The sequence below is a fragment of the Oenanthe melanoleuca genome, chromosome 12 (assembly GCF_029582105.1).
Source record: "Oenanthe melanoleuca isolate GR-GAL-2019-014 chromosome 12, OMel1.0, whole genome shotgun sequence".
NCBI lineage: Eukaryota > Metazoa > Chordata > Aves > Passeriformes > Muscicapidae > Oenanthe > Oenanthe melanoleuca.
Genome location: NC_079346.1, coordinates 13785839 through 13804031, shown reverse-complemented (window position 1 = coordinate 13804031; position 18193 = coordinate 13785839). Strand labels below are relative to the sequence as shown.

General features: G+C 45.1%; 1 protein-coding gene across 1 annotated transcript in view; it reads left to right on the top strand.

The window, feature by feature from the left end:
* The window catches only part of DNAH1 (dynein axonemal heavy chain 1), a 67681-nt gene that overhangs the window by 29632 nt on the left and 19856 nt on the right, over positions 1-18193 (top strand). Inside the window, exons 29-49 of the mRNA XM_056501511.1 lie at positions 980-1085; positions 2135-2248; positions 2572-2721; positions 3211-3297; positions 3396-3582; positions 3696-3787; positions 4249-4403; positions 5956-6133; positions 6240-6434; positions 7094-7213; positions 7834-7992; positions 8263-8352; positions 9495-9653; positions 10130-10290; positions 10977-11134; positions 11267-11440; positions 11814-11852; positions 12925-13103; positions 14819-15049; positions 16382-16578; positions 16961-17096. Of these exons, the coding sequence (XP_056357486.1) occupies positions 980-1085; positions 2135-2248; positions 2572-2721; positions 3211-3297; positions 3396-3582; positions 3696-3787; positions 4249-4403; positions 5956-6133; positions 6240-6434; positions 7094-7213; positions 7834-7992; positions 8263-8352; positions 9495-9653; positions 10130-10290; positions 10977-11134; positions 11267-11440; positions 11814-11852; positions 12925-13103; positions 14819-15049; positions 16382-16578; positions 16961-17096 (3067 nt within the window). The remainder of the gene's footprint in view (positions 1-979; positions 1086-2134; positions 2249-2571; positions 2722-3210; positions 3298-3395; positions 3583-3695; positions 3788-4248; positions 4404-5955; positions 6134-6239; positions 6435-7093; positions 7214-7833; positions 7993-8262; positions 8353-9494; positions 9654-10129; positions 10291-10976; positions 11135-11266; positions 11441-11813; positions 11853-12924; positions 13104-14818; positions 15050-16381; positions 16579-16960; positions 17097-18193) is intronic.

Genomic DNA, 18193 nt, shown 5'->3' with positions numbered 1-18193 from the left:
ATGCTGAGTGTCATTATTCAGGGATGCTGCACACTGGGAATTGGTGGCTATTTTTCACAGCAGCCCAAAAGAACAAGCAAAGCCTTAGCAAGGGGGTTACTGAGTTCCAGAATGAGCAAGGTTACAAAATTCCAGGCAGAAAGGAGGAACAGTTGATCCAATTAAAAAAAACAAGAGATAAAAGGAGATCCTTGTTCATTTAAGGCAAAATTAAAATGCTTTGCACTAATCCACAATGCATTAATCCACCTGTGCAAATGTTTGCAGCTTTGGCCTTTATTTTAATATCATCCATGTTGGAGATTCAGCCCACAAGCTGCTTAATCTTAAGAAGAAGAGAATCTGCTGAGAGTATTCAAAATTGAGCAGCCAAGAGAGACTGCTCTAAGCCCTGAGGGATCCTCTCAGAGAGGCTTCTCTCTTCTCTACATTTCAAACAGAGCTGGTCCAATTAGTCTGTTGCACACTGGTGAATCTGAATTAGTTACTCCAACAAAAGCTGATACTCTTTTCTCAGATGTTGTCTTTGTAAGTAATTTAACTTCTTTCTTAAGCTGTGCCTTGTGGGAAGATCACCTTCCTCATATGCATGCTTCCAGCTTTATATATAGTTTTCCATTTCTGAAAAATGGGCTTAAGTGTTGTCTGAACTGTATCTGTTACACTTACAGCTCAGGTACAAACCAGGAATGACACCTCTTTAAAGCTCAAATCTATGATATGGAGAATTTGTCCCAAGCTCTAGGATCAGATACTGCCATGGGCACTCATCACATGGCCTGGGATGCACAGTTGGGGTGTCCACTGAACCAGGACACTGTGGCCATGGGATATCAGGGCCCTTTTGTGTTCACTTCTAGTCTTTGTTACGCCTATCCAATATATGGGTATACAACTTCTAGATCAAGCTGAACTTTTGACTGCAAGTTTGCTTCTGTGTGATGTTCCTGACTCCCTTCATTCTTGCTTCCTTGCCCAGCTCTGGTGCCTGGGCTTGCTTCGATGAGTTCAACCGCATCGATATCGAGGTGCTGTCTGTGGTGGCCCAGCAGATCACAACCATCCAGAAAGCACAGCAGCAGAGGGTATGTAAGAAACATGTGGATGCAAAGGCAGGCAAAAAAAATCTCCACTTGAGCTAGTTCAAGCAAGACTTTGTCTCTGCACACACCTTCAAGCTTCACTTCTCAGGGGCAACTTGAACAGACATTCTTGAGGAGAGGTTTGAACAATGTCCTATCTATGACACATCTTATCAGTCCATTACAGTCAACATCCTCAGGGGAATTTTTAACTTCACCCTAGTTTATGCTGCCAGAGTTGCCCACACTCTCACAGCCTGAAGTACCTCTCAGCTTGAGCTGTAGTGCCAGCAGACTGTGGTGTGGGAGACACTCTGATACAGATCCACTCAGCTGATCAAAATTGGAGCTGTGATAAAGGCAGTCACTGTTCAGACATGAGTTGCTCAGCACCAAATATGTCTATATGTGTTAATCAAGCTTTGGTGGATTCACAAAACCCAGTGTGTGCAGAAAAATACATATTTGTGCACACAGAGTTGCATTTTAAAGTGAATTGTTTGTTGGCTTTAATGGAGACTCAGCTGTCAGCCAGTCTAGCAGCCAGCCTCTGCTTTGTTCTCTGGAGGCCCAGAAGGGTTAAGACTGGAATTTCCTTGACTTTGGCTTGGAATTAGAAACTTGCTCTCCATAAATTCTTCTGCATTACTTTATCCCCCATCTGAAATTGCTACCTACACAGCTTTAAAAAGGATTTAGGTTTCTCTTTGCCCTCTTTGCCATGAATTAATTCAGGTCTGATCTCTGGTGGAGATGGAAAGATGTTTGTTTACAGCTGAAAGGATAGAAATCTGTTCAAGAGTTTGAAAAAAAAAATTAACTTATCAGTAAATCTTCCACAAGCCCAGACTTTTATACAGGGAAAAATATTGCTAGTAATACTGGGTTCCAGCAGTGGGACCAGATTGAGTCACTACTGTTGTGGGCAGCTGTGTGTGTTTGTGCTTTATGATTTAACAACTACAAGCTTCCTCTTGGAAGATTCTGGTACGTTATTTAGTTTGCAGGTCAGGCTCTTTTCTTTGAGAATGATCATATTTTTAATTTTCCAGGTGGAAACCTTCATATTTGAAGGCACTGAGATCCCACTGGTCCCATCCTGTGCAGTCTTCATCACAATGAACCCAGGGTATGCTGGACGCACTGAACTCCCTGATAACCTGAAGGTAAGGAGGGCAGGCTGCACAAACAGAAGGAAGAGGGGCCATAAAGGTGCTGGATGCTATCTGGACCCACCAGTGGGTCCATGACAAGAGTTAGTGTGTGATGCTTTCCGAGAATCTCCAGGATGACTTTGAGATTTGAGCCACGTGTGTAAGGAAATGGACTGTTCAGACTGCAGTTTGCAGGGATGCTACAGTGACAGCTGCTAGGCACACTCGTGTCTTCTAAACAGTCTGGAATGGATACTCAGCCTTTTCAGTGTGCTGGGAAAAGACAGCAAGAAATGACAGTGTTTTGGACATTGTGTTGGATCTGTATGTTCCAGGCTCTCTTTCGTCCTGTGGCTATGATGGTCCCAGATTACTCCATGATTGCTGAGATCTCACTCTATTCCTTTGGGTTTAATGAAGCCAAAGTCCTTGCAAAGAAGATCACCACAACATTCAAACTATTGTCAGAACAGCTCAGCTCCCAGGTAGATGAATTAATGTCCATGAATGTTTTTTAATTTGTGACTTTCTCAGACTAGGCATGAAGTACCTGAATGGTTTTCTTGGTGCCTTGTGATAGCATATCTCAAAAAGGTCACTACACCCATTCTTCATCTTCCTTCCTTCTTTCTAATTCTCATTTCTGCTCCTGTGGCTGGACTTGGATTCACCTTAAATCCTATTTAGCGTTACAGTGGCAGGACAGTTGAGCCAAACAGCTCTGCCTGCTTTTCCTTCCATCTAGGATTTTTCATCGTGCACTTATTCTCATCTTCCTCATTCATATACCATACAGCTGAGCTTTAATTAGTAGTTTGAAGGATACTGAGAATAGACTCAGATGAAGAGGGAGTTGTTCTGAAGGCAAAGCTCTCTCGTTTTTCTTTTCTTGCCTGCTGAGTGCATGCCTAAGTTTACTTTTTTAGGTGGTGCTTCTCTATCTGATGACATTGCTTCCTCTGTGCCTTTTTCAGGACCACTATGACTTTGGGATGAGAGCTGTGAAGACTGTCATCTCAACAGCTGGCAATCTCAAAAGAGAGAATCCTGATATGGATGAGGTAAAAGTGCTTGTATTGCACACTGTCATAGACTTATAGGGCCTTTTCGGCTGCGTCATACAAGAGGAGAGGATCTCTGAGTTCTTAAATCCTTGCAGGAGCTGATCTGCCTGCGAGCTATTAGGGATGCAAACGTACCTAAATTCCTGCAGGATGACCTCAAGCTCTTCAATGGTATTGTCTCAGATTTATTTCCAAATATCAAAGAAACACCTGTTGATTATGGCATCCTGGAAGAAGCCATTCGCAAATCGTGCATCCAGGCAAATCTGAAGGATGTTGATGGTGAGGGGAAAGGCTCTCCACAAGCTCCCTGTGGACCTGGGCTTTTAGTCCAGCATGCTGCCCTAGGAAAGAGATGTGTTCCCAGACCCACTCTGCATCATCTTCCTGTACAGGTTTTGTGACTAAATGCATCCAGCTGTACGAGACTACTGTGGTTCGTCATGGCCTGATGCTGGTGGGACCAACAGGTTCTGGGAAGACAAAGGTATGGGTGAGACCCCAGAAAACCATCACCTACCTAGTGATGCAGAGGTTAAGTTTCACAGAAGACCCCTACTGGCATTTAAACTTCTCTCAGATAGAAGTCAGGGCACAAAGATATTACCTGTTAGTAAGAATTTATAGCCATGGGAGGGTATATTACTGGTTCACTTTTGAGCTGTGAGATTAGGCTGAGGCTTATTAGTTCTCTTGCAGATTTCTAAGGCTGAGACTTTGACCTCTCTAGGTGCTTCAGGCCTCTTGCACAGATCTAAGTTTTTCCTCCCCTGCATATAGAGTGCTTAATTTTTGTGCTTTTATTTCAGCTAGGCATCTTTGTACTATGATAGGACCCTTCACTATGTCTGTTTTCTCACTGCATTTGAATGCAGTTGCTGTTAGAACAAGTGGCTTTGTCGTTCTGGAGCCATGGCTGTTAACTCTCTGACTGTCCTGCTTTTGCAGAGTTATGAAGTCCTGGCAGCTGCAATGACATCACTGAAAGGTCAGCCTGCAGCCAGTGGTGGGAATTATGAAGCAGTCCGCTACTTTGTACTGAATCCCAAATCCATCACAATGGGCCAGCTTTATGGAGAGTTCAACTTGCTAACGCATGAATGGTAAAGTACAAAACCTCCTTTCCTTTCTTCCAGACAGAAAATACTTTTCTGGTCTTGAGCATCTTCTCTTCAAGGCTGAGAACTCTTTGGGGTGGTGGCATAAAACCAGAAGTGATCAAGTCCTTATCCCCACCAAGCTACAACAGCCAGTCACGGCGATTTAAGCTGACATCCCTCATTGTGCTTGGCCTGTCTGCCAGCACATGCCCAGACAGTTCCTGCAGCTCAGCTCGCAGCATTAACTGCAGAACAATAATTCAATAGCTTTGGAGCACATGCCCCTGCTCCTAAGATACAGCAGCTTAAAAACACTTGCTTTGCTTCTGAAGAAAAGTGACCTCTCTACTGCGCACTTGAATTGTTCTGTATAAATACTCTGGTATCCTTGAGTGATGAGGAATGACTTTGAGGCATAAAGAGGAATTTCATTCCCGTTGCCAGGGCTTCTGCTTGCTTACATGGTTTGAAACAAGAACCAATAGCCCACTTTCCCTCTTTATAGCCGAGTCCCACTGCCTATGCTTCCATGTGTGACCTGAGGTTGACTTTGCAGCTCACTTTATCCGTAAGCTAGGATGTGAGAATCAGTGTGAATCTCTCTTTGGGTCTGTCAGCCAGCACTTGTTTCAGGGCAAAGCTAAAGACTGTGTTCTGTAAAATGAGGGAAACTAAACATATATGAGGCTAATTACCTCTAGGAAAAGTGCAAGCCAGCAAACATTGCTGATGCAGTGACCAGAGCTTCCCAGCTTAGAATCTCATACATATTTATTGAAGGACGTTTTATAGGAGCTCCAATTAAGCTCAACAGTTTATTTATGTGTTACTCTACATGGGCATGTCAACATGACAAAAACAAAAATACAGCAGTTGTGTAAAATATATTTACAGATAAATACATCTGCTTTAATCAGCTGAGCATTAGAACAGACTGTTTTCCCTTGATCTCAGTAACAAAACCCTGGAATTCACTAGTACTATAAAAATAACAAATAATAGCAGGAGTCGAGTCCAGGGTCTGAATGGAAACTGTGCTACAAGTTTCCTTGCACAGATTAAATTCTTGCTGTCAACATCCAGCATTCCTTGTGTCTGCTGTCCTGGTCACCAGCTCCAGCACCACCCAGGTTCATAGGCAGCCGAGGATGGGAAACTTCAGTTATAAAGAGGGTAGGGTCATGCTCTTTAGCCTGGATTTATCCTTGTAACCTTGAGAAAAAAAGAGGCACCTCCAGAGAGCAGATAATCTGCCTGTGACCTGAACTGGATGCTCAAGGCCTCTTTACTCTTCACTGAGGGCAGAGATGTTAAAAGGAAGCTCAACATCTTATAGTAAATGACATGAATTCCAGATGCTGATGCCAAATGAAATTGTTTTGGGGTGTCACTCAGGCTGAGATATGTCTCGGTAAAAAAAAAAAAAAAGAGCTTTTTGCAGCTCATGGATGAGGGAGACACATGAACCAGGATAAAATTGCCCTTTGTGGTGGGAACTTTGCCATTTATTTCAAAACCAGAATGGGCCAAGCCCTGCCTTCCTCCTACCTTTCAGGACAGACGGAATCTTTTCCACACTCATGCGTCGGGGAACCGTGGCCGCTGACTCCAGCAAGAAATGGTACATGTTTGATGGGCCAGTGGATGCTTTGTGGATTGAGAACATGAACACAGTACTGGATGACAATAAGAAGCTGTGCCTTAGCTCAGGGGAAATCATCAAGATGACAGAGGTAACTCATCCCTCCCACTTTTGCTGCCTGCAGTCTGTACTCCTTCCTCCCTACACTGAAATACGTATCAAAACTTATGTCCTTTCTTTACTTTTCTAATTTTCAGGGCATGACCATGATGTTTGAAGTCCAGGATTTGGCTGTTGCTTCGCCTGCCACAGTCTCCCGCTGTGGCATGGTTTACCTGGAACCCAGCATTTTGGGGCTGGAGCCCTTTGTTCAGTGTTGGCTGAAAAATATGCCAGAAGTCATGCAGCGCTTCTCACCGCAGCTGGCATCTCTCTTCAAGAAATTTCTCCAGGTGAGCTACTGTTCTGTTCCTGCCTTTCCATGTCATCTTGAATATCAACCAGCCCAGACTTATCAAGGCCTGGATTTAAATGGCATTGTGGGAACATTTCCTACCAGCATAATATCTATCATGGAAACTTCTCTGTGAATTTTGTGGCTTTAATAGAGGTTAGTCACTGGTCTCTGTAGATGTGACTAAGTCTTATTGGTCATTATAGTTGGTTTTATTTCATTTTAAAATTATCATCTTCTGGACAAAACCATCCCTAGTGCTTAGAGTGGAGTACCTCCAGGAAGAAGGTTGTACAAGCCAGTCTTATTATTTCTACTCTGCTGATAAGCCATTATTTTAATTAAGAACCTGGAGCTACAAGGGAAAGCTCTGAAGGAAGCAAACCATTTAACAGCAGTGATAGCCCAAGATGCATGTAACTGTTGCACAGAACCAAAAGGGAGTCCCAGAGGTTTCTTTGTGTTAAGACTGAACCAAGGGGATAGTCTTGCTTTTCTCCAGTAAAAATGGTGGTACTTGGGATGCAGTTGGAAATGGCAGCATTCTCAGTCACGCTCTCCCTGCTAAACATAGCATGATGGAGGTGAAAAAGAAGGTAAAACCAAAGACAACTGTGCTGGATGGTGACACTGAGCTGTCCCTGCCTATCTTTCCAGGAGTCCATCGATTTTATACGAAGCTCTGTGAAGGAGGTAATTGCTTCTACAGACAGTAACCTCACCATGAGCCTCCTCATGCTGTTGGAATGTTTGTATCAGCCTTTCGTTCCCATTAAGGTAGATTTTGCTACCTCTATCACTGTTACTTGTGTGTTACTCTTAAAGATGCTAAGTCATGGAAAGGGTTAGTCACCAGAGAACAAGATGTTGGTGCAGAAAGGTCATGCTGTAGCTCATCTATGTGACAGGAGGTAATACAGCATCCAGCGAAGCACAGGTAAGCCTGGAAGGACTATGCTCTGCCCACTGAAAGAACACAAGATAAGCTCCTTGCCTACCAGGCTGGAGGGCAGAGGTTCAGTTTTATTTATAGCAGAGGGAATTGGAGAATGAGTGGAAAGCAGAGATCAGAGCTGAGCAGTGATGTACTTCAGATTACAGGTCCTTTGAGAATTAATATTGAAGAAGGCTGGACAATTTTCCAATTAAAAATCTAAGGGTAAATTCTTTTCCCATCTCCTGTTGAGTGACGTTAGTTCAGCAAAGGGAGTCTCTCAAGTACACCAATGAAACAAATAATTTTAATCCACATAATCTATTAGCAGGGCCTGTGAAAAACTGGCTTGAAAAAACTACATAGAAGCTGAATAGAATTATGAGCCAATTAAGAAGAATCTGGGGTTTGTGTGCCTTAATTATACCTGAGAACTTTTCTTTTGCTTGTCTCTGGTTCTAAGGGATTTAAGACGATTCCCCGGGAGAAGGTTGCTCGAATGGGAGAGCTGATTGAACCTTGGTTTATATTTGCCTTGGTCTGGAGTGTGGGTGCTACTGGAGATTCCCCAGGTCGTGAGGCCTTTAGCTCATGGCTCAGGAAGAAGATAGCAAAGGAAAGGGTGAGTAAAGGAAAAGAAGATCTTCTCTCATAATGGAGGAATTAGTAGTGAGGAATGGGGATCAGAGCTGAATGCCTGGAGGCTTTGGATGTACTTCCTGTTGGCATCTTCCTGTTGGTATGCCACTCTCTCAAAGGCACCCCTGGAGCTGGAAGTTCTGGGAGAGACCTGAGCCTCCTGGCCTGTGTAGCATCCCATTGGTAAAGTCTTCCTTGTAGTCCATATCCTCCTGTGAATTCAGCTGAGTTAACCACAGCTTTATTCTCACAGATCCGGTTGCCCTTCCCAGAAGAAGGACTGGTTTATGATTATAAACTGGATGATGCTGGGCTTAGCAGTACTGAAGATGTGGATGAGGATGTCCCTAGTGTGGTAAAATATTTCATTTTTAATTCCAAGTAGGGTAATTTAGGAAGAGGAACCAGGAAGCAATACAGTCCTACAGGATTTGACAGGATTTTTTCATCAAGGGCAAAGAAGAAAGGTCTATAGGAAGCAAACGAGAATGTTTAAATCAAAATGAAGCTTTTCATTGAATCAAGAAGGCAGTTTCTTGCCTTCAGAGTTTTAAACCAGATCTTTCAAAGCTGAGGCAAGAGCTGGTCGATTGAGACCTGAGTGTCTCTGTTAGTGCTCAGAAAAGTGAGAGATGGCACAAGTGTGGCTGCTGGAGGACAGGGAGAAGCTCAGATGGATAGCTCTGTGTGTTAGAAAGCAGTGAACAGCAGCACAAGAGCTATGTGCAGCAGAGTCTGGAGTTGCAGCAAAGCAGATAAATATTCCATCTTTTTCACAAGAGACAGCAGTGTAGGGCATGGCAGGGTAATTTTGACTGACAGCCACCAGACTCTGGGCTAAAAGGAATTTAAAAAGGAGGGGAAATGCTTCCCCTTCCTGAAATGAAACAAAGAACCCTACATGAGTTTCAGATGTTTATCAGAAGATGCCAGTGTGGTCTCTGTGGGAAGGCCCCATGGGATGGTCAGGAATATAGATGTATTCTCCTGTATTCTCCAGCACAGCCCTGGCAGAAGCTCCATCTCATTTGTATAGTGGCCTCTGGGAGGCTCATTTCCAGCTTCCAGAGATCCATTTCCACAAGTAGAAAACCTCATGTGCTTCTGAGTGCAATGTGGGTGATGGCATGGAACAGGAAGACAGGAGTCCAGATAAGCCCCCTTTGGCCCTCTGCCATGGGTAGAATTCCTATTTTGGCAGACATCACAAGTGCTCCATCCCGCTTTGATCCCCTCTTCAGAAGGGAGGGCAGATGTGTTGCTGCTGGGGCAATGGCCTCTAACTATCTGGGCTCTGTCCCTCCCAAAAGTAAGTCAAACACTCCCAGCATTTCCATACAGAAAGGTAAGGGTGGCAAGACTCAACAGAGGGGCTGGAAACTTGAATTTCTCATCAGAATCAGAGCTATTACACGGGGACCAGGGACAGGGAAAATAACAGAAATAGTTTTCCTTTTCTCAGAAGAGATAGATACCCCCTCTAAGCAGAGTCCAATCTTTCAGGTACACTGGGAGGTGTGGCTGGATGCTACAGCAAAGTTCACCATGGTTCCAGACACCAACTTCTGTGATGTTATTGTGCCCACCATGAACACAGTCCGAATGGCCTATCTGCTGGAGCTGTTACTCACCAACTATAAGCCAGTACGTGCCCAGCCTTGTCTTTGAATTTTTGATTCCATCTCTTCTTCTCCCAGTGCAGTCAAAACTTAACAGCTACCTAATACTTTGAGATTATTTCCCACTTCCATGGATTTGTATTTCTCTGCTCCAAATCTGTGCTTAAGCACTAAGAGTTATCCATTCAGTCCCCAGGCACCATGCTAGCACCCCCAAAAAATATCAACACTCAGTTGTTCAAAGTGCAGCAATTGCTAGATAGCCCATCCCTCTTTACCTGTTTCATACAGTTCCATTTTATACTTCTCTGGTTGGATTCCATGCACACCAAGAGATCTTGGTGTTGGGCAACTGACCTTATTGAAGAAGCAAGCACAACAGTCCTCTCCCTTCAAATGCTTAAAAGGAAATTACCTGTATTTCCTCCAGCAAATGTCAGAGTGCTGGGAAACACAGGCTGCTTGCCCATGATTATGCTGCATTACTGATTGTGCTTCTAGGTTCTTTGCATTGGACCCACTGGCACAGGGAAGACTCTCACAATTGCAGACAAGCTTTTGAAGAACTTACCTAACAAATACATCACCCACTTCCTGATGTTTTCAGCACGCACCTCTGCTAACCAAACCCAGGATCTCATCGACAGCAAACTGGATAAGAGGCAAGATTCCTTTCTGTGTGTGCAAAGGCAGTATCCCTAAGCTCAGTATTTCTATCAGCTTGGCTATTTAGTTTCCTCTCAAGACCTGAAGGGGCCCTGAGCACATACAGCTGTGGATAACATGTAGGACACACAGCACATCTGAGCTGGGATTGTGAGGGCTAATAATAGCTTGTCATAATGGCAAGAAAGCGAGAAGGATTAGTGAGGGTCGGTAAAAGTTGTTCCAATTCTAGTTATTCCAGAAATACTACATTTCACAGCACAGGTGTTTGCAAACCCTGGTGTGGGATCTTTACAGAAAGTGATGAAGGGAGAAAATGTGGCTGCCCACCTGCAATCCCACTCCTCACAGTAAACAGCTTCCATTTCACCTCCCTGGTCAGCCACTGGTTTGAAGTTTCCAGCAGATTCATGGGCTCAAACTTTGCTTTTATTTGCACCCATTTACTCCTTGGCATTGTGCATAACTAGACAAAATTTCCCCTGGAGAGAAGCCAGTGCTTCAAACATTGCTCCAGATTTTTTCCATGCAAAGGCCTTTACAAAGGAGTGTATTAAGTGTAAAAATAGCTGAAACTGTTGACTCAGGAAGCGTCCAGAGGAAAAAAAGCATGCTTTGGATCAAGTTAGGAGTACCTTTGCAATAGCTGTCCTGTGTCCTGACGCGGGTCCTGTCCTTGCAGGCGAAAGGGAGTGTTCGGGCCTCCAGTTGGTCGGTACTTTGTATTTTTTATTGATGACTTGAACATGCCCATGCTGGAGCAATATGGAGCTCAGCCACCCATTGAGCTGCTGAGGCAGTGGATGGACCACCACGGCTGGTACGACCGGAAAAAGATCGGTATGGCCCAGATCCTGTGCCCAGAGCTCTTGGCAAAATTGGCCTGTTCGATATCTCTACCTGCCGTAGAGATTTGTGGTGAGGGTTTTTAGCTACAACTCAGCACTCATTCCTGATTTTGCACTCTCAAAGGTAGTTTTAAGAAGCTGGTAGATATTAATTTTGTCTGTGCCATGGGGCCTCCTGGAGGGGGAAGGAATCCTGTCACTCCACGCCTCACTCGCCATTTCAACTACCTCTCCTTCACCGAGATGGATGACAGCAGCAAGAAGAAGATCTTCTCCACCATCCTTGGCAGCTGGATGGGTAAGTCCTGCAGAAAACTTCCACCTTTTCCTCATGTTGAAATTCAGCTTGATGACAATGGAGTTTGGAAGGGGGAGCAATTAATATTGATGATCTGATCAAAATGTTGAAAGCTGCACCTTGCAATAGTCTCTCGAAGATGCTTTAGGGGAAAGTGTTTTATGAGGCTTAGCAAACAGAGAGCTCATACACTATTTAGTCTCAGGGCCAAACTCTGCTGGTGAAAATCAGCAAACTTCAGCTTTGGCTTTCACAGTTGCAATGTTATCCTATAGCCTGGGCCTTTCAAAGAGGATTTTGTTTGTGATGGGTGATGCAGATATTCTTAACCTCAGCAGGTAAAGCTAGAACTACTTTTTTTTTCTTTTTCTAGATGGATACCTAGGAGAAAAAAGTTACAGAAATCCAGTGCGTAAGTAAGAGCAGAAAGATGAGAGACTGTGAACAGAGCAAGCTGGTGAGCACAGCATGGCACAGCTTACCTGTGCTTTCAGCAGACAGACACTTGCCCAGACAACAGCCTTCTGTGGAAGCACAGCCTTCTGTTACTCTCCATCTGCTGCAGCCTGTGGACAGCTGAGCAGGGTGGATCTGAGCATGGTGCTACAGCCACCATGAAAAAACGGTTCAATTGGAGTGAAATGAGTCCTCTTATACTTGACAGGGGGGGAATTTAGGATCATCTTTGCAAATATGCCCTCATCTGCAAATCTGCCAGTAGAAAGGAGTGAGAATAGTTAGCTATGGGAGAAGCAAAGCAGAGCTTTCTAAGTGCTTGCAATATTCAGAAGCACCAGTACCTGACTGTGATCTCAGGGGCACACTGAAATACCTAGCTCTGATTTAGAAAGAAATTAAAGGATTTTTGAAATAATGCAAAAAAGTGCAAAATGCTGGGGTGTCACAGGGCTCTACTTCTCCAGGAGTGTTTGTAATAAACTTTATTGGGAGAAAAAAAAACAATTATGCTCTAAAACTGGCAGCTGTGTTTAAATCTTGCCAGACTATTGCATAAGAAATTATTCCTCAGTGGCTTTGCATTTGCTGGGCATAATGAATTGTAGGGGGTTTAGCTAAGCAGGCACTCACACCTTCTAACTTAAAAGTAGCTGAGATTTCACTGTGGCAGTGCAAGGAGGGAAAAGGAAAACCTGTCTGGAATACTTCAGGTAGGCATCAATTACTTGTCTGGCCTCCTCTGTTCCTGGGGGCATGAAGTCTTCACACCACAGAATCCCTGTAATTCTTCCACCCCCAAATCTTGTTCACATTAGTTGATTAACTCATTGGCAGCTGTCCACTGCAGTGAACAGTTGCTTGGACAGGTCCCTCACTATCTCTCAGAAAAGAGCAGAAAAAAGTGTGTTCCTGCCCAAGTCCCGCCAGCACCTCTGCCACTCAGTGCCACCTTCCTGCACTGCAAGGACCCTCTCAGCCCAGAGTTACCATCTTGACATCCTCTCCAAATACTTGTGTCTCTGCAGCGGGAGCAGATGCAGTGAAAGACTTGAACGAGCCCTTAGTCAATGCCACCATCTCTGTGTATATGACCATCACATCCCAGCTGCTGCCCACACCAGCAAAGTCACATTATACCTTCAACCTGAGAGACCTCTCAAAGGTGTTCCAGGGCATGCTCATGGCTGAGCCTGGCAAGATCGAGGTGAGTCCTCCCATCAACACATCCCTGCCACCCAGGGCAAGACCAGAAATCACAGAATCACTGGGTTGGAAGAGACCTTCAAGATCATCGAGTCCAACCCATACCCTAACACCTGAACTAAGCCATGGCACTGAGTGCCACATCCAGTCTTTTTTTAAACACATCCAGGGATGGTGACTCCACCACCTCCCCAGGCAGACCATTCCAGTACTTCATCATTCTTTCCATGAAAAACTTTTTCCTAATATCCAACCTGTATTTCCCTTGGTGCAGCTTGTGGCTGTGTCCTCTCGTTCTGTCAGTCCTGCCTGGAGAAAGAGACCAACCCCACCTGCTATAACCACCTTTCAGGAAGTTGTAGAGAGTGATAAGGTCTCCTTTTCTCCAGGCTGAACAACCCCAGCTCTCTCAGTCATTCCTCACAGGGTTTGTGTTCAAAGCCCCTCACCAGCCTCGTTGCCTCCTCTGGACGTGCTCAGTGTCTCAACGTCCTCCCTGAACTGAGGGGACAGAACTGGACACAGCACTCAAGGTGTGGCCTCACCAGTGCCAAATACAGGGGAAGAATGACCTCCCTGCTCCTGCTGGTCACACCATTCCTGACACAGGCCAGGGGCCATTTACCTTCCTGGCAATCAGGGCACACTGCTGGCTCATGTTCAGTCAGCACCCTCAGGTCCCTTTCTGCCTGGACACTGCAGGGGATTATTGTGGCCAAAATGCAGGACTCGGCACTTGGACTTATTAAACTTCATCTTGTTGGACTCTGAGCATCCACCCAACCATTCCAGGTCTCTGCAGAGCCCTCCTACCTTCCAGCAGATCAACACATGCTCCCAGCTTAGTATTGTCTGCAAATTTACTGATGAAAGACTCAGTACCCTCATCCATGTCATCAGTAAAAATATTGGACAGAACTGGCCCCTGTACAGACCCCTGAGGGACACCACTAGTGACTGAAATGTTCTAGTTGAGGCCTCATTCACAGGCCTGTAAACAGGCTTCAATTTCCATTGAAGATACGTTTTGATATTGCTCAATGGGTGTGGTAGCCTCCCCTTTAGCTAGTGCCCAGTACCAGTAGCAGGCAGATACCCCTTTCCTCACAGTCCTTCCTTGGCATGGAAGCAGGTGAGTGGACACAGGGAGTCAGTAGGATATAGCCCATCCATTCAGGGCTGGATGGAGCCATGGAGGATCAGACAGGGACCAAGTAGGGGCAGAGGTCCTATTGTCCTATTACCTGCTTCTGCCCCTTCAGCTCTCCTGAGGACCTTGCTGTGGCTCCAGCCTGGCTAGTAGAGACTGAATTACCACAGGAAGTACTTAGGACCCTAAGTACTATAGGTTCTATGCTATCAGCCAAATAAAATGATCTTTCAAAAAACTCACAAGAAAACTGTAAAAATTAAATCAAACTGGGGAAAGATAAGAACAAAGAACATAAAATTTAAATCTCTCAAAGAAAGCCTAACATATGGACAAATAGAGGGGGATAAACTGATGCTCTAATGAGCTCTCTGCAAAGCAGCTGTTTTGACAAGAGTTGTTTTTGTGAGGAGATGGGAAAGAAGCTTCCTCCGCCCAGTTCTTTCTCCACTTCAGTTGTCTTGTAATAGGAGTGGAGCTGGCCACATGCTGGGCAGGAACCAGCTTTCCTGATAGCAATGCTCATAGCACTTCTCTGTGGCTGTTTTGCTGGGATTTCCTACCAGAACAAAGAGCACCTGCTGAAATTGTGGTACCATGAGAGCTGCCGGGTCTTCTGTGATCGCTTGGTCAGTGACGAGGACAGGACCTGGTTTGACAAGCTAATGATGAAGAAGATGGAGGAGTTTGGCACCACTTTTGAGGAGGTCATCCCCTTCCAGCCAGTTCTGTTTGGAGACTTCATGGACCCAGGTGCCAATGTCAAACTATACCAAGCAATTGACAGCCAGGATAAGGTAAGAAACCCAGGAATCACGTTGTGAACTACAGTCACATCTGCTATGAACAAAGGAAAACAGTAACAATAGCGATGCTTTAATTAGAGGTATCTGAAACTACAGACTGTCCCAGGGGTCTCCTGTGAAATCCTACCACATATATGAATAGTGGCTGTATTTGTCATGATAGGCAGTTGAGATGGAGCAAGCTGTCTCTGCATTGCAATCCTGGAGGCAGCCTGCTATGCCAAATCTCCCATATGAGCCGCACTTGGGACTGAAAAGTGAAATTTGCTGGAAAGAAATGGCACATTACCCCCAAATAATACTACTTTTGCCATTAAAGACTTCACAATTGACCTTTACAAGTAATTAATGTTACTGCCAGACTCCCTGTTGGAGAAGATACTGGGAGTACTTGGGTAGTGGTAATTAAGCAAAGGCAATGAGTGGTGCGTTTTGCACTCATTATCAGAAACAGATGATTATTCTGTTGTCTCTCCTCTTGTGATAGCTGTGTGACAAAGGCTGGTAATTAACTGAGATTTCCAATCCCTTTTGCAAAGTAGGTAGGCCTGTCCCCCACTGAGGTGAGCACAGCTGAGACAGCCAGACATAGAGGCAGCTGCGCAGTCCCCTCTGATGCACACAGGACTTTGGTATCTAGGCAGGGATCTCAGCGCTGTATGAATTCCAGCTGGTGTTGCTTTCCCAGCTTCACTGTGAGATTGCTGAGGGGGTAGGATCAAATCCCAGATGTCTTCATGCTTCATCTCCTTCTCTGGCCCGAGGGTGTTGTTGAAGAGAGCCCTGGGAAGGGCAAGAGAACCTGCTCCTGCAGCTATTCCAAGTGATGGCTGGACTGGGAGAGGAGTGTGCTACTCTACCCATCTACAGACAGTGTTGTTTTCTTCCCCAGCACCTGTGCTTTCCAGCCAGAATCCTAACCACAGGATTCAGCAGCAGGCAGTGGTCAGCTATAGAGCAAGGAAACTAACCCAGAGGGAGGCCCTGGAGCAGTATGGATCAGGCAGCCATAAGCTCTTTTATTTTGAGTACACCCTGCTGTTTCTCGAGGCAAACAGCACAGTTGGGAACAGCAGACTGTAGTCACTTGCCTGAGTTAGTTTAAGGTCACCATTGAGCAGCTGCTGCTGCTGCCACCACCACTAACTAAATTCAGCCCATCTAATGGCAGTTCCTTATAGGAGCCCAGAGGAGAGCTGCTCCCATATTCTGTTAAGCACCAGGCTCTGCTCTCCCTTACCCCTGGCTGTGCCAGCAGACAGTAACTCACACACACACAATTGCTTTTATCTAGTAGCCACAACTGAGTGTTTCTACCCACAGCTGAAGCTTGTGATTGACGACTACCTGGAGGAGTACAATCAAAGCCACACCCCAGAGCTGAAGCTTGTGCTTTTCATGGATGCCATACAGCACATCTGCCGAATCAGCCGGATTCTGCGGCAGGCTCCGGGGAATGCTCTTCTCCTGGGTGTTGGGGGAAGTGGGAGACAATCTCTCACCAGACTGGCATCTCACATGTAAGTAATGAACTCCTGCTTATGCATGTAATGGGGAGCAGGTCCACTGGGGCTGCCTTCAGAGAATCTGTTTTTCTGCCCTTCCCACTGCAAGTTACGTGTTTTTCTGACTGCTGACTCCTCAAATGAGTCAAGAGCTAGGACTCAGTTAATGCACATCTGCACTGGGTTTCTAGATAGCTCAGGTATCTCTGCTTTGTGTAAAAGATGCTTCTGGATTGGTTGCTGTCCTTGGTGCACAAGGACAAGCGTGTTCTCGGGACTCACTGTAAGAAAACCACTTGCTTGAGTCCTTTCACCCTGAGTCCACAAGACATACTGGGAATCGACAGAAGAGAATTATTTAATTTGATGGAACTCCACAGGCTTCTTTTTCCTTTAGGGCAGAATATGAATGTTTCCAGATTGAACTGTCCAAAAATTACGGCATGACAGAATGGCGAGATGATGTGAGGACGGTCATGATGAAGGCAGGCCTTCAAAGTCTACCCAAGACCTTCCTGTTTGTAGACACACAGGTACACGAGTAGTAGCATGGTGGATTCCATCTCAAAAGGAATCAGAAACACATCCCTAAGCTCAATAAATTCCCCTACAAGGTATTAAGAACTTGACACAAACCAGACACAACTTGTATTTCTTCAGTAGCCTACATTCATCATCTTATAAAAAAGCCCCAGGGAAATTAGAGGTGTGCATTTATTGCTAGAGGGTCTGTAGAGCTGTGTGTGAGTGGGTGGATTCTTCTCTTGCTCAAGGAGGCTTCTTTCAGCTTCATCCAAGGGTTTAGCAGATACATAGATTTTAGCTGTCTGAAACTAAGCGCTATTGGCCACTGATATTAGATGTTCTAAGTAAAATTACTCTTTTATTTTTCTAAAAGACGGTAGATTTAGGACCTTACGCCTGCTGGTTCCACAGGATAATGCTGGCTGTAACTGTAAACTGTAACTTGCTAATGAGTAGGCCAATTTCCACTTCTGGAATCACTATTATGTTCCCCATAGGCTTTTTTACTGACTTCATTATCATAGGAACCATTCCCTTGTGGCAGAGCCCTAAGCAGTGAGATGAGCATCAGACAAATGCTACTTGTTCTTGCAGCCTTTTCCCTGCAGTGAGAAGCATATGTGGGAGCAAAGGGGCCCAGGAGGGTGCATTTAGTCAAGGAGATGGATGTATTTCTGATGTAGCAAAGGTGGAGAGGTGAGTGTAGTGCTGGAGGGAGATCATCCCATAGACTGTGACACAACCCTTCAATTACCCTGTCTCCCACACTGATAAGCTTTATTTTAATAATGAAGTGTTCAATGCTGGAGGAACGAAGATCCAGAGCAACCAGGTGTCTGGAGTCTGACTGCAGAGGCAGGGAGCAAGAGCCTGAGCTCAATTTGTCTGTAAGGAGAGAGGGAATGGGCAGAAGGATGTTTGTTCTCAAACACACCCTCCTACCCCTGAAATGGCTGAAATAGGGCTGCTTAATTGGAAGTGCTGGACAAGAATCAGGGTGTGCCTTTCTGGAGCCAAATGATCACAAACCTTATTTCTTACAACTGAGGGCTGTATCCATGCAGAAATTATCTCCATGGCATGTGAGACATGAGTGTCTTCTGAC